This window comes from Megalopta genalis, chromosome 6, assembly GCF_051020955.1.
Source record: "Megalopta genalis isolate 19385.01 chromosome 6, iyMegGena1_principal, whole genome shotgun sequence".
NCBI lineage: Eukaryota > Metazoa > Arthropoda > Insecta > Hymenoptera > Halictidae > Megalopta > Megalopta genalis.
This window is the reverse complement of record NC_135018.1, coordinates 22,344,377-22,360,418: the sequence shown is the minus strand read 5'-3', so window position 1 is coordinate 22,360,418 and position 16,042 is coordinate 22,344,377. Positions and strand designations below refer to the sequence as shown.

Genomic DNA, 16,042 nt, shown 5'->3' with positions numbered 1-16,042 from the left:
CTTAACCAAGCGAAATAACACAAGTAAGATAGAAAATATGGTCGAATGATACGAGGAAAACACAGTTAAAATTGTTGAAGGGAATGGAAAGAAACTAGCTTCGTTAGCGTACCTATAAGAAGAAGACGGAGAAATTACAGGCGTATAAATAAGGAGGACTTTACCAGTAAGCGGAACCGAAAAAACATTGCTACAGAAAAACGACCGCGGTGAAAATGGAAAGCTTGAAGAAATGGAATTAAATAACAGCGGAAATTACGAAGAAAGTGTACATAAGAGAATTAATAGGAAAATGGTCTTAAATGCAGAGAAAGGTAATGCACGATACACGATGATAAAGCAAAACTAATGCTCCTGTTCTTTATTCAACGTTTCTAAGTAAAACGAACTATCTCAAGATTTGTGCGATGTAAAAGGATTCGAAAAGCAACTGTTGTAGTTTTTCTTATTTTTACATTATGAAATAAGTTGTACTGTTTTTGAGTACCTTTTATAGGCACTGATGTGGCAGTTAACGTGTTAAAAAAAATGATATACGCCTACATATATGTACAAGTGTACACTATTCATATTTTCGAGAATGTAATTTTTATAATTTAATATCCTAGAATTTTTACAGTTTATTTTACAGAATTTCTATGTTGCAATCTTAACTCCATTCTTTATGAATTCTTCACTGCCTCGTGATCTTACAATTTTATTATATTAATTTGGATTATATTTTTACAATTTTACAATATAAGTACAATTTGCACCTCCCTCTTTAATGCTATTACACAAATGCGCTTTACAATCGCTTTACATTCGCACCATTCTACATAACCTACATAATCATTCCACATAAGCTACATTTAACCTCAAATACTTCGCAACAGATTAATGTTGCTCCGCCGATTGAAAATTTCCGACGTGTATAGTTGAATAAGAGATAAGGGAAGAGAAAGCGAGAGAGAGAGAGAGAGAGAGAGAGAGAGAGGAGTTTTCATCCTCTCACTGTTGATACATTCGCCACAGTCATATTTAATAAAAAAAATCAAAATCATTAATATCATTTACGAGAATAATGAACCGAGTATATAATGAGTTTATAAAATATGAAATTGACTATATGATGATAGAATAATACATTCAATATATTTTATATGTACATATATAGTAATAACTCTAAAATTCTCCTAATTTTTAATTACTCATTTACACCATAAATGCATTAAATATATACTCTATTTGTCTGCAAATATTTTTAAATAACGACGTGCACACGATTAAATATTGTCTTTTTTTGCGTGAATTGTAAGATTGTGATTGACTATAACGTTGGTAGCGAAGAGGATTGAGTTTCTACTATCACTGAATTGCATTCTATTCTCCAAGAATGATGTACTATATGTTGTACTCTCGTATCCATTGACATCAATATCTAAAATCGATCAATTTACACCACACCACTTTGTTAACGTAAATTCATATGATGTTCAAATGGCACATACATCTTCTCGTTCTTTTTTTATTTATTTCGCAGATTAAGAAAATGTGTTATTACAGACCCATTTAATACAAATCTATCATAAAATCTTGCTTTATATTTAAAAAATATGATATAAATCACATCATATTTACGTTACTATACTACTACGCCATTTTGAAATTGAATTTCTATTTTTCAATTCGGCATCAGCGACCTAAAAAAACTCTAATTACGAAGTCTCCGAAAAGTCTTTTAGTCACAAATTACCGCTTCCTAAACTACCGTGCAGTCTGTCGTAAATCTATTCAACGAAGTTTCGGCGTGTCTCGTTTCCATTCAACGGAACACTGATAAAGGGTGACGTCGGAAATATTGTACAAAATGAAACAATTATAATAAGCGAACGAAGGGAACTGAGGAAACGCAAGGGAATGGGACGATTCGCGAGTGGGTATGGAACGTAATGAACGAGAAGGCGTAGACTGGTTTCGGCGAATGAAAGAAGACACAGAGTGTAGGAAAACTGGAAAAGGGGAGATGACGCAGAAATTGACGTCGCTTATCAGACCGAACGAGGATGGAGCAGGAAACCGAACGTCTCGAAACAAACGATTGCAGGTATTCCATGAGCATTGCTCTCGATCGGGTCCACGGTTTCCAGGCAGCACGTTGCAGCAGCAGCCCCACTACGAGTCTCATTCCCGTCCGTTCTCGCCGTTTGAGGCTCGAGGCTCGACGAAGCAGGCGGAGAAACGTAGATAAAGGTTTTAATTCCGTGCGAATGGATCAACGCGCGAAAATCGGAAGGGAGGATCGAACGGGGCGGAGCACGCTGGAATGGGCGACCAGGGTGTAGAAGTGGGTGGGAAGGTGGCTGGGGTGGGCAGAAAGGGGAGGCGTTCGATTGATGGACCAGCTGGAACAATAGTTAACTTCGGAAGTAATCGCTTAATTCCTGGATTCCCGGCTACGTCCAGGCGATTTCCGATTGAACTGTCTTTCGAGCTTTTTTAATCCTGTTGATCGAATCGATGGTCTGCGGACTGTTTTGCCGCCGTGTGAAAGATGAGCGGGATATCAAGCTGCGAGTAATAAGTTTCGGATTCAGAATACAATCGATGGTAACTTTGCTGATTACATTACTCGAAATTTCCATGAAGGCGTTGTGCTTTTTAACGTAATATTGTATAACGTATATTGTTGTGCGGAATCCTTTAGTTGACCTCTTGGTCTATGATTCCTTTTTCTTTTACACTAATTGCAACCTCATCGTTATTAACAAGTTCTTACAAAGAGAAGAATGTTTATATTTATTGCAAGTCTGCACTAAGTCTAATGATCAAGTATTGGTAACAAACTAGATGACTAACGTCTACATGTGTTACAGTGCAAAGACGGTTTGTTTAAATAGTTTATAAGATAAAAACGTGATACTAGCTGTGTGGTAAAAATTTCGACTGTTACCCGGACGGAAGATAGTGGTAAAGAAGAAAAAATAACGGCGAATCCTCAACCGAGTGAGCAAGAACAAATCGGCCGTTCCTTCGGCAATGATTGCCGTTACGATTCTTCGAAACTTCTTTAAAAGTGCCTCCACGAGGAAAGTTTCGCATTGAAAGCAACAAAGTGAGTCATTCAGTGTGCCGGCGGGCATTGTTTGCTTTCTTTCGCCTTATTTCGCAGCCACCTTTATATCCTTGGGTAGCAGATATCACGAAACAAAAAAGGCAACGAAAAACCGTCGACATACGTGCACGTCTAGGAAAGTCCTAGAGATTACTTTGCAGCGAGATAAATTGGAACTATGCCGTATTTTTCAAGTCTAATCAAAAGAAAAAGCTAATTGAATATATTTTCTTTGTGGTACCTTTCTTCTAAAACGAGAGTGAAATTTCTTTTGTTCGCTAAAATATTTCATATGGCAGAAGCGAAGTAATAACGTTACACAGGGTGGGCCAGAATTTGTAGTGCAACTGAGCAGACATAAATGCATAAAAGCAATGTATACACAAATAATGTACCTTACAACAATGACAAGATTGGACTTATTAAAACTTCATATGATTCATATTCTTTCTAGTATATGCTTGAATAAAGAAGTTCATTCATAAAAACGTTTTTATAATTCCGGTTACTGTAAAAGAAAAAATCTGAATCTTGCCATTTTCACTGATTTGGTCATTCTAATCTCAAACTGTTATACGAAAATGTATTATAATTTTTGCAATGATAACGTTTGATATTAAAACATGTTATTATCACTGGAAACGTCAGTCGGAGTGGTTTAATTTTCAGTTGACACAGATGTTACAAGTATATGTACCTGTTGAAATGTGTTATGCGATTGCGATACGCATTATGAAATGAATTTATTTCGGACAATGTCATCCTCACGATTTCAGTAATTATAAAGTAAAAAGTTTGAAATGGTTCACTTTTCTGCGCGCTTGTCGAATTCCTGCAGCAAGTACGCAGTTCAACAGAACCAATTGAAGCTGCAGTGATAGAGAAAATATTGGAAAGTTCTGTCCGTTTAAAAAATGTAAGGAAATAATAGATTTTTCATAAATTTAGTAATATTTATTGTACAATATAATTTCCGTCGTTACTTATGACATCTTGCCAGCGTGATGGCAATTTGTGAGTAACATTTCTCAAAAATATATGTCTCAAATGAACATGTGCATACCTATCGAAATTTGCAATGACATTATCGGACAGAACTTTCCGGTAGACCTAATATAAAAGAATGTTACTCACGTGTTCTGTGCTTATAGCAGCACCGTCACGTATATCTTGAAGATCGGCACCAGAACCATTTACCATACCAGAACCTCCTCCAGCACTTGCGTTTCCTTTTCCACCGACACCACCAGCTGGCGTTTGTGGCAGGCTCTGAAAAAGAAAATAAAAACTTCAATGTCGGGCAAACCGCTTAAGTCTAGAGAATTGAATTTCTTTTATATTAACCATTTTTATAGTCAATGATATCGTTTAAACCGAAACATTATATAATTTTCATGTATTCAGCTAATTATCATTATTTAACACGTATATACTTATTATGCGCATCAGTATTACATGTGGAATGTTTACATTGAAACAGATATGTACTTCGAAACTGGAACTAAAATTGACTTGTGTTATATTACATTCTGGTTATACCATCCAAACTTTTTCAATATTAAAGTTTCGGGATTTTCAACGGAAAAAGGTATACCAGTGGCATCGGAAAGCTGTAATATTATACAGTCAAATTTCTAAAATCCGGAAACTTTATAAGACTTAATAATAAATTTTTACTGTTTTTAATTTAAACTATTTGGCGCTTGTGCAATTGGATCAGATTAATTTCTGCATTTTATGTATTTATAACCTTTAACAATTCGATTACATTATTTCTAACTCGTTGAAATTATTCAAGACAGAAATCAATGTTAATGCATTTCCCGCTTTTTGAACCGATGCATAACATTTTCATTTTGCATAAAGATCCGCAGTCCATTTGTCGTCCTTACTTGGAAACAGTCAATTGTTTTTAAGCAATATAATTTGACTGGATTCAATGCACTTGTAATAAAAGTAACTGGTTGAAATACAAAAATATGAAGATATAGGAAAATTTGTTCAAATTATTCCAATGTTGCCTGTGTGTTTTAAAACAGAAGCGAGAAATCGGAAAGCTTTTTTATATGATGCGAGAAAAATTTGCAAATCGTTTGAGACGATTATTCATTCGAAAAGGCTCGCTCGGGATCTGAGCAAGAGAAGTTCTCCTTCATTTCACGCTCTTTTGCAATTCCGTACCTGATACAGAAAAATGACGTAATTTCTGAAATCCGCCTGAGGATAAGCTCAGACCTCCTGCTTGTGAAGACCTCCCATATCTTCCAGAAAGTGATCGATATTACACACGCCTTTTCTACACTGGCTCTATTGATGAATGCCAATGAAAAATTGGAACTCTCGCAAGATTTATTTATTGCACAAACTTCGAGAATATTAAGATTACATGGAGTAAATACTTTGTCAAAATGTTTGATGAAGACACTGTTAAAGTGAAATTGAACTTCAATACAGGTGATTAAATAATGTTTGTTTAGACACTATTGCACATTTTAATACTTTTTCAAGATCAGTAGTATATCAATATTGGGAGTATCAACTATTAATTATAGATTTTAAACTAGAAATTAATCCTTCTGTAGATCATGTTCACCTTTTTACAAAATAAAATAAAGCCTTCTTTTAGGTAAATTATTATAATATAAATTATTATAATTATAGTAAAATTCATTTGAATGACGTTTTATAATTAACTATTGATCTGCGAAAGGGTTCATTTGATTTACAAAACGGTGAATCTGATTTGCCAAATGATGAATTTTATGTATAAAAGGATTAATTTGGAGCGCATAGAGAAGAATATGATCTACAAAAGGATTAACTTTGTGTGCAAAATGTTCGTCCTAAAATTCCATCAAAATGATCGTGTCCCGGGCCTGGTCAATGTCCTTATCAGCGCAAAACCCACGGCAACAAAATGACATAGCCAGGAGTCGTCGCGTAAAACACCGGTCCCGTCATCGTCATCGTCACCGATCGACTCGTGTAAAACTTCCTGTTTATCATTATCGTCGGTCAATTACCAGCACGCGCAACGCGCTACGAGTTCTGGCAAAGCTCGCCAGCTGAAATTTATGCGAGCGATCCGAGTCGGTGGCCAGGTTACCATTATAACGCAGTGCCACTAGGGGATGCAATTTTGAAGGCAATTTAACTTGAACCGCAGCAGCAAGCCTGAGCTATGGGCAAATGTTTACCATGAAAATCGTTATAGACGGAACGGATGCTTCCGTATCCAGAACCTTTTTCTCGGGGGAATAACGGTTGCTTATGCATGTATTTTAAGCTTCCTGTATCGCGGATGTTCGATCGTCTTATCGCCTTGTAGCAGAGCTTACCTTCTAGGTTTTTGCACGTCCGACCTCCTCGTCAATTGATTTGTTTATGATAGGCAAAGTGAACGGGCGTAACCACGCTTTCTGTAGAGGTCTTTATTTATTTATGTATTAACGCAAATGTCACGCATCTAGTGGTTCAGTGACATATGAAGACAATATACATACGTACATACATAAGAAGACAATTTTATAAACCTTCACACTAAAAGTGACTGATGTACAATAAGTCACGAGAGTATTTGAACGTCTCTTAAACGGAATAATTTCTTTATAATTAGACTGAAGGATCCAAATTTTTTTCGAGATGTTAGTAGGACTAATTTACTAGGCAAAGGTTAAAAAAAGTTTTGCAAAAATTACAATAGGTTGGAATGAGAAAACAAATAAGAAATTGTATTTTCAATTTTTTATCTGAGCTTAGAACAGAAAATGTAGATAATACGTCTTATAGGTCTATGCGTTATACTTCATTTTTCAAGGTAATGTTATAACTTCATTTAATTAGTAAGTATAATAAGTATAAGTAATTTTATAACTTAACGGATCTTTATAAGAGATGAAAATTGTCTGCATCAATTGCACAAAACATGAGTTAAATAGAAGATGATTTCTAGTAGCTTTCAAATAATATATCAGTAAAGACAAATACTTGTACAAATGATTCTTCTCCTACCTGTTTCACCTAAATATTTTTTTTTATAAATGCATAAAAGCTGCAGTCTAATTATAATTATTATAAGATGCAACTATTAAGATGGAGACCTACAAAACTATACCGGAGACTATCACGCTTCCCTCCACTCTTATACTCTTAAAAATTATTCAAATACTCTGGTAACATGTACGAAGCTTCGAATGAAAATAGCAAAATAACAAATTCAATCAATTGCAATTTTTACACGAATTTTCTCACACTTGTATGGTAAACCAGTCATCCTAAAATAAAAAAAAAATTAAAATCATTTGATCGAATGTTAACCCCTTAACGCGCAGAAACGTATTAACACGGGCGTGCAAAACCGGCCAAAATGTGCAGAGCCGTATATATACGGTCGGCGTCGCAACTTATGTTATGTTACCTATATTAATTGAAAAACAGTACGATGGGTACAAAATTCGATCTGCAATGCGATTCAATATTCACTATAATTATTTATCCACTATTTTTATTGAATTTTTAGTAATTTTTGCATTTTTTTTACATATTTATTGAAATTAAAGTCCAAATATGTATTTACTTAGATAAAAAAAAATTGATTTTTTTTGGTCGGTTTTTTTTTTTTAAATTGTGCATTAAGGGGTTAAGAAAGTTATTCCGTTTGGAAACGTGTGCTATGCTTTTGTAACCGACTGTACGAGATATGTTCGCCACCACAAACTTTGTTCCTTGGTTTTTCTTTCCTCATTGCATACCATCGAAACCCAGGCGGATGGGGATCATAAGGGATATTTCAGTTCAGTCAGGAAGTTTACTTTAGCAACGACAGAGCCGTTGGGCAGGGGTGGGACCATGGGCCGGCAGAACACGCGGTGGAAATAACGCGTTCCTGGAAATTGCAATTCCAACGGCGAGCTACGACCGAAGAAGGTGAATTATTGCTGCGGTGAACACTGTTCTTGTTGCGAACAACAGTGGACAATGACTTTCCAGATGATTTCTGGCGACGCGGAGTTGGACAGATTTCATTCGGGATAAGAAATGAAAGTTCTGCTTCTATTCTTTCCTAGTGACCATAGATATTCGATTCGGCGGAAACACTTTCGTCAGTTATTTCGTGCAGTTATTTTAGTTAACAATTTCTAAGGGCAATTTGATCCTGTATGGGGTCTATATCTATTTATATCGGTATAGAAAAATTAATGTACCTCGGAATCAATAAATATAAATCTCTAGATAGAAATTACGAATTCGTAATTACAACAAAAATTCATTTACCATGATATGCACAGGGTAGATGTTGAATATTACGCTGTAAATATAAGGTATTTGATTAGGTAGGAGAAAGTATAAAAGAAGATATTTTTGCTACAGTGTGAGTAAAAATGAAGTTAGATTAAAAAACGTAAGTCTGTATGCATTTTCAAAGTCTTACAAAATTTTAAGGCTATAATAATTATTCTTATGATTATTAATGGGCATGTGAAGAATCCCTATAGTATAAGTTTATTATTGATCGTTTTGATTAAATACAAGTACATAATAGGTCTTTTAAATACAAGTAGGTTTATGTCATGAAAATGAACGAATAATCTTTTCAAGATTCTTTTTACATAAGTCTTTCCAAGTTAAAACGAACGCAATTGTAATTATTTACATATCTCTAGAAACATCATACTAAAGTGGAACAAATTTTTCATTCAATTTGATAGTACAAATAAAAGCTTCCTACCGTTTTTCATTATGGTTTCATTTATCCGATATCTCGATTAACAATACGATAATATGTATTCATATACTTTCATCACTTTGTTTTCGGCAGAATGCTTGTACATTTGTCTCATATGATTATAATTGTCGTGTAATGGATTACAGTTTGGATCATATATAATTGACATATAATGATAATATACTTTTAAATAAGTAAATAAAATAAAAGTTTGCGAACTTTCTCTTCGTTGTGAAACCACATATTTTCAGTAATTATTCAAGATACATGTGTTTTGTATACTTCCTACATATTATGTAATGCATCGAAAATTGATATCATAAGTATCAGTGGCTTTCCTGCAGTCAGTTCGATAATTTTCAACGAGGATCGTCTTATTTCGTATTCAGCTGTTACAGGTTATTTTCTGAGCTTTGAGCTTTCGAGCTTTTTGAGGATTGAGCTTATGAATCTTGAACTTTCGAGCTTTCGGGCTTTTTGAACATTGAGCTCTTGAAATATTGAGCTTTGAGCTTTCGAGCTTTTGAAAATTGAGCTCATGAATCTTGAGCTTTCGAGCTTTTAAGAATTGAGCTCATGAATCTTGAGCTTTCGAGCTTTATGAACATTGAGCTTATGAATCTTTAGCTTTGAGCTTTCGAGCTTTAGAGCTTATGATCTTGAGCTTTCGGGCTTTTTGAACATTGAGCTCTTGAAATATTGAGCTTTGAGCTTTCGAGCTTTTGAAAATTGAGCTCATGAATCTTGAGCTTCCGAGCTTTTGAGAATCGAGCTCATGAATTTTGAGCTTTCGAGCTTTTTGAGCTTTCCGAGCTTTCGAGCTAAAAACATAATATTCGAGCTAAACATGTGGAATATTTACAATCGTGGTTTTATAAATACATGAATGTGAACACCATTTAAAACGGAATAACTTTTCTAAAATTGATTGAGATTGTGAAAGGGCTAATTTGCTCGACAAATATTCTTCTATCTCGTCACTAATTTCACTGCCGGGCACGATTTTTGAGTTCCTATAGTCACTATGAAGTTCTTGTAGAGCTTCACTCCCTGAACAAGAATCCGAAAACCGAATTGCTCCATCACCCGCAGTTTATTAAATAAAGAACTTTTGTAAAAACCCAAAATTTTCGACAAAAATGAGGTATTGCATGAAAAGTACAAACGTTAGAAAGTTCTAATTGGTGTTAAAAGATAGAGGAGAGTTTCCCGAATACAGTGGCATGCATTTTATTAATTGTTTTTGGTCCTAAATAGCAATAAATTGATGTCAAAGTTTAAAAAAATGTCGACGTGAGCAGTTTCTGCGCAATATTTTTGTATTTTTACGAAAAGTTTTTTGTTCAGCGCGAAAACTCTACCCAGGATCGGATTCTGTAGACAGTTCTGAAGAAGAAACGACCCGGTAAAAGTGTCGGAACGATATACATTTCGAGTAGATCGAGAAAATGTTCGACGGCAACATGTACACGACGTTTTGCCGCCATGAGCTTCGCTGCGCGCTTCACCCTATCCGACAGGGCCGTAGCTACGCGTCATTAACACCGATGGTATACATCGGTACATACAGTTACACCGTAAATAAGATTTGATTTTTGTTTAGTACTTCAATGTTCTGTTCTTTTTTACATATTTCTGTGGATAATAATCACCAAACTGTGATATATTTCACAAAACAAATCACACCAGAGTATTTGGAGTTGGTAACGAAAGTATTCTAACACTAGTATAATTTTGACTTCTACGCCATATAATTAAATAAATATTTAAATATATATTTAACGACATGTTTCAAGAAGTTTAACGTTTTGAAAATGATTATTTATTCATGATCGCGTATTATCGTTATAATTTAAATGATAACTGTATACATGATATACTTGTAATTCGAACAAATTCAGAATAAGATGAATATTTTTTGTTCATTATTTTTCTTTTTTTATTTCTCCATTTTTAATTTATGATTCACAGTTTGGTGATTATTATCCATAAAAATATGTAAAAGAAGACAGCATATTGAAGTACTAAAAAAAATGGCACAAAACATCGTGTACATGTTGCCGTCGAACATTTTCTCGATCTACTCGAAATGTATATCGTTCCGACACTTTTACCGGGTCGTTTCTTCTTCAGAACTGTCTACAGAATCCGATCCTGGGTAGAGTTTTCGCGCTGAACAAAAAACTTTTCGTAAAAATACAAAAATATTGCGCAGAAACTGCTCACGTCGACATTTTTTTAAACTTTGACATTAATTTATTGCTATTTAGGACCAAAAACAATTAATAAATTGCATGCCACTATATTCAGGAAACTCTCCTCTATCTTTCAACACCAATTAGAACTTTCTAGCGTTTGTACTTTTCATGCAATACCTTATTTTTGTCGAAAATTTTGAGTTTTTATAAAAGTTCGTTTATTTAAAAAACTGAGAGTGATTGAGCAATTCGGTTTTCGGATTCTTGTTCAGGGAGTGAAGCTCTACAAGAATTTCATAGTGGCTATAGGAACCCAGAAAAAAAGTTTGATTTTGTCGGACAGTGTAATCGATCGAAGGTAGCCGAATTCCAGGCGAATCCTTTGTCTTCCATCGAGTTCGGTAAGACGCAGATGCTTTGCACTTTTCAAAATTTACGATTTACCTAGAGTACGATGATGTCGAACAGATGGATTAAAAGGGATTCCACCGTCCTGCTTCTTTCTTTACAGACTAATCCAGAAGGTTGGTCGGGAGAATTCTAAAATTTTATTCTCTTTCTAGTGGCCGGGACTTTGGTCGCTGCCCAGAAGGTAGAATTTTATTCGCGTGCACGCATTAAGGGAAAACTGATTTTTCTGCTTAATCACGACTAAGCAGTTATCTTCGTATTAAATCCCATTTTATCCCAATTATTTTCACGGAATAAATGTTGTCTCTAACAATGTTTACGTTTGCGTTATTCCATTTCCATGAAATTCATTATTTGACAAATTATTTGATCACTTTATTTACTCAAAAAATATAATGTTTTGAGAATGATCAGTATAATATCAGTATATAATATCAGTATATAAAAGCTAACAAAAACTCGAACGTATACACAAAATAGTAACACTTTAAAGAAAATGTAAATTGATAGAACGTTAGAAATAATTAGTTTGTTTATATGAAAGATAGAAGAATATATTGATACGGATCGTATAGGAAATAAAAATTGTTAACTTCTAAAGTACCATAATTATTAATGGTGTCATTATGCCTCCTGTGAGGAGCATCCGCGTGCAAATGATTGTCAGGTTTTTATTATCAATATAGTCTCTTACATTCAAATGAACCAATCATAAACAGTATGACTCGCTTAAAAACAGTGTTGAGAGATCTGTCAGTTGCAAAAATATTTTCTGGTGTGGAAATAATTGATGAAAAAGTTCATTGTTTTTAAGGCAGCAGAAAATCTATTCCAGGGTCTGAAATTTTCATTTTCATCCTCCGCGGAGGACAGCTCCTTTTTTTTCTCTTAACAGGTGCACGGACTGTGAAAAAATTGGCAACGCTAGATGTAACAAAGGGGAGTGCGAGGATCCAGACGATCGATCTTCCTCCATTCTCTCATACTTTGTCTTTTGTTCGTCCCATCGAAAAGAGAGCATGGGTTGCTTTGTAATTATAAGTCTCATTAAAATTCATAACGCGACGCGGAAAGTCATTAGCCTTAAGCGTTCTACGTTGTTGCACTTTCGAGGCACTCTGCGGTGATCAAGCAACAGCCAACGACGAAAAATAATTTCAGCCTAGCGAATCGGGTCGTTTGAGGAAGCCATGGCCCGAGAATATTATTAATGATTATTAGAAAACTGATTCACGTGAATCAGTTTTGCGCATGAAATGTGCGTAACTTCGTCAATCAAGTTTTGGTTTATATGTGTTTATCACACTAAAATATTAAAAATTGTAGGAAATACACTTTTTTGTATGAGGTATCTTTAAAAAATGTATTTTATTTGTTACGAAAAACTAAAGTGCCTTTTTCATTAATGTAAATGTACGTAGCTATGGTGTGAACCAAAATAAATAGATAAATTGAAGACATTTTACATAAAAAAGTAGAACGATATGCTCGAGATATTAGAAGATATGACCTTGAGAAAACTCTCTATTATGGTATTTGAGATCATCGAAATAAACCTTGAAACTGAAATAAATAAGGATCTTGCAAATAAACTGTACAGAAATAACAATGCCATTAATAATACAAAATACAATTTATATAAGATAATATATATAAGATAATATATAAATGAATTTAACCAAAGGAGGAACAAAAGAAAAATGTCAACGTTTTTTTTTTCTGAAAAATTAATTCCCCCTGAGCAAAGTATTGCTGCTATCTAGTGTTTATTTATGAAGAAATCGATTACATTGATTTATAGACTGAAATATCCTATGATAAAGATGTGTTTGCACTGTGTAACTCATTTTCAAAGAACAATGGACATACACTGATTGACTTCCGAACCGTCCATATCATTATATGCACGTTTACCACGGAGTTTGCAACCAGCTGCCAGAAGTTGAGAGATATAAAGATTCAGCGCAGGTGGCAGCAGGCTGAATCCGGTAAGAGAAGTGGAAAGTTTCGAAACGAAATTCTTTTCTCACAATGGAGAAAAAGAGGCGGAACCGAAAGAGCGAAGGACAAAATTGCAACCATGTTTCTGGCGATCAGCGAACTTTGCCGATCCGCTCATCACGTAACACGCTCCGTAGAATTCGATTGGAAAGAATATGGTATCCGTGGTCTCGTTGAAAGCCTGAATAAATACGTTCACGGCGATTTAATCTTTCAAACGGCGACGACCTGCAGACCAACGGGTTCTACGTCGTCGCCGTCGCGGCTCTTTATACACTTCTGCAGGAATCTCTGGCGAGCAGGAAGTTTCGTCGAAGCGAGTTACCTGCTCTTTTACCTTGCACTTTCCGGTCTTCGCCAGGGAAAATTCACTTTCAGGGGAATTCTCGGCTTTACGACCGCCTATCCGTTCGTTCTTTTCCCCGCGTCGTCGCTTCCGCCGGGCCTTCTTTTGCCTCCCCACTTTCTTGCGTTTGATAAAGACGAATCGATGGTCGAAGAACAAGAAAGCAGACGCGGAAAGGTTGAGGGTGTGGCTGCATGAGACGGAGGACTCCTGGGACGTTGGCGGATGTTATTGTGACGTCTGTCGGGAAACTGAGTTTAATCGGAGATTTTCGACAGTGCTTAAAGATTGATTAACAACAAAGCTCCTGATCGCTTAAAACTTTCATTGCCGATCGAGCAATTCAACAGAACATTGAATTTATTTAATGAAATAAAAATTGGAAGGTCGAGATGTATGAGTACTATTTCATCCTTCATTTTGCAGGTCTTAACTATTCTACTCTACTCTACTACTAACTATTCTACTTTATTCATGTTTGGGTCGCACGATAGTCGACCACTATCAAGTGAATGATTTGAATTTGAATGAATAAGTATCTGGTAAAAAGGTGTATATGTTACGTTTGGGACATTTACAGAAAAGTGAATTATGTAAGAACAATTCGTTGCTGAATATTGGAGTAAAACAATCGGCTTGTTTAACCTACGTTGTTCTTCGATTTAAAAAAATGAAATATTAATCCGATGATAAGGAAGCAATTTATTAATCGTAAACAATTTTGATACTGGGCACATGTCGATTTTTGAAGGATGTACAACTTATATTTTTTCTTCATTGAACAATAAAGTTCATACTACTAGTTACATAGTGTAAAGTAATACCTAATCTGAAGGATTGAAACGTGATCACTACTTTGATGCTGTATCTAATTTTTACATTCATGGTCGAGTACAATAATTGTTAATTCAATTGTGGATGATGTTATTAGAACGTATATCTAATGCTTTTCTGTCATCTGTTATTCTCATCTTTTTATTAGATTTCTTTCATTAGACATTTTCATCTTCTCGTAAAAGTATGGAATTCGTTCAGAAACTGAAACTTCAATTACGTATAGAATTTATTTACTCACTTCCACGAACCTAATTTATTATGTTCCAATTAATTACATGTTCCATATAAATAACAGAGAGTTTATCAGGTTTAGAAATTCATTTCTATGATCATATTAGCCGAGTAAATTAAATTTTATTAGGATTTGTCACTGATCAGTTTTAAACTTTCAGTTTCGGATCCATTAATTTGTTAGTGTTTCAGACAAACATGAACGCACAGAGTATAGCTACAACAGGATTAGGAAATTAAGGAATCTGTTAGCAAGCCGAAGGCACACGAACTTTCATGAGTAGTATGCTGTATAGCGGTAAACTAAACTGTGTACTCGTGTGTTCCCTCAGATACGCTTGATGATCGAAAATATAGTCTAGTAAAGCTTGCCACATTATGTGTACATACATACATCCGTACATAAAATCCTGATCACAATTTACATGCATACGTAGTCGTGTATAGAAAGTTGTCCATAAATTTCAAAGATCGGAAATAACAGCTATTTCAAAAATTTTGCTGAACTGAATCAGTAGAAAACTAGTCGATTGTTCAAGTTAACACTAAACCTACCACGGTCAAAATGACCGATTTTTTATTTTACGATGCTACGAACTTTGGAGACTTCTTCGTAGGAAATGATGGAACAAATTATATTATTGAAACAAGTCTCATAATTAAAACTTTACAAAATCCAAATGAATTCTATCTTTTCACTCTTATGAGTCAATGCCCGCTAATCGTCATTACTGCTCGGTTGGTTTAGTGTTAAAGCTATTAATCGCGAAACGTGAAAGAAACTGTTTAAAAAAGCCATGTGATTAAAAGATTTAAATTCTTGGTTACAAACAACAATAATAATTAACTGAAAATTCTGTTCGTTACCAATAATCATTATTGATGGCGGAAATTCTGTTTCTGTCACTAATAATAATTTTTGGTGAAGGCAATTTATGTATGTTACAATAAGCAAACAGAACGAAGTTTCTCTCAACATAACAAAATTTCGGCCAGGCATAACTATTACTTATAACTAACAATATTTTAATCAAAATGATAATTATAAGATAGATTATGACAGTTATGATCTCTGGCCTATGGTCTAGTAAATTTGGAGTGTCGTGAATTATAATAACTAATTGCTGAATAGGTTGCCTTTCATTCAGTGGTATTTTTTTGGTATTTTTGACTTCCACAACATTTATCACGTTTATATA

General features: G+C 34.7%; 1 protein-coding gene across 1 annotated transcript in view; it reads right to left on the bottom strand.

Moving 5' to 3' along the window:
• The window catches only part of LOC143259730 (uncharacterized), an 801,439-nt gene that overhangs the window by 75,986 nt on the left and 709,411 nt on the right, over positions 1-16,042 (bottom strand). Inside the window, exon 5 of the mRNA XM_076523132.1 lies at positions 4,229-4,363. Within this exon, the coding sequence (XP_076379247.1) occupies positions 4,229-4,363 (135 nt within the window). The remainder of the gene's footprint in view (positions 1-4,228; positions 4,364-16,042) is intronic.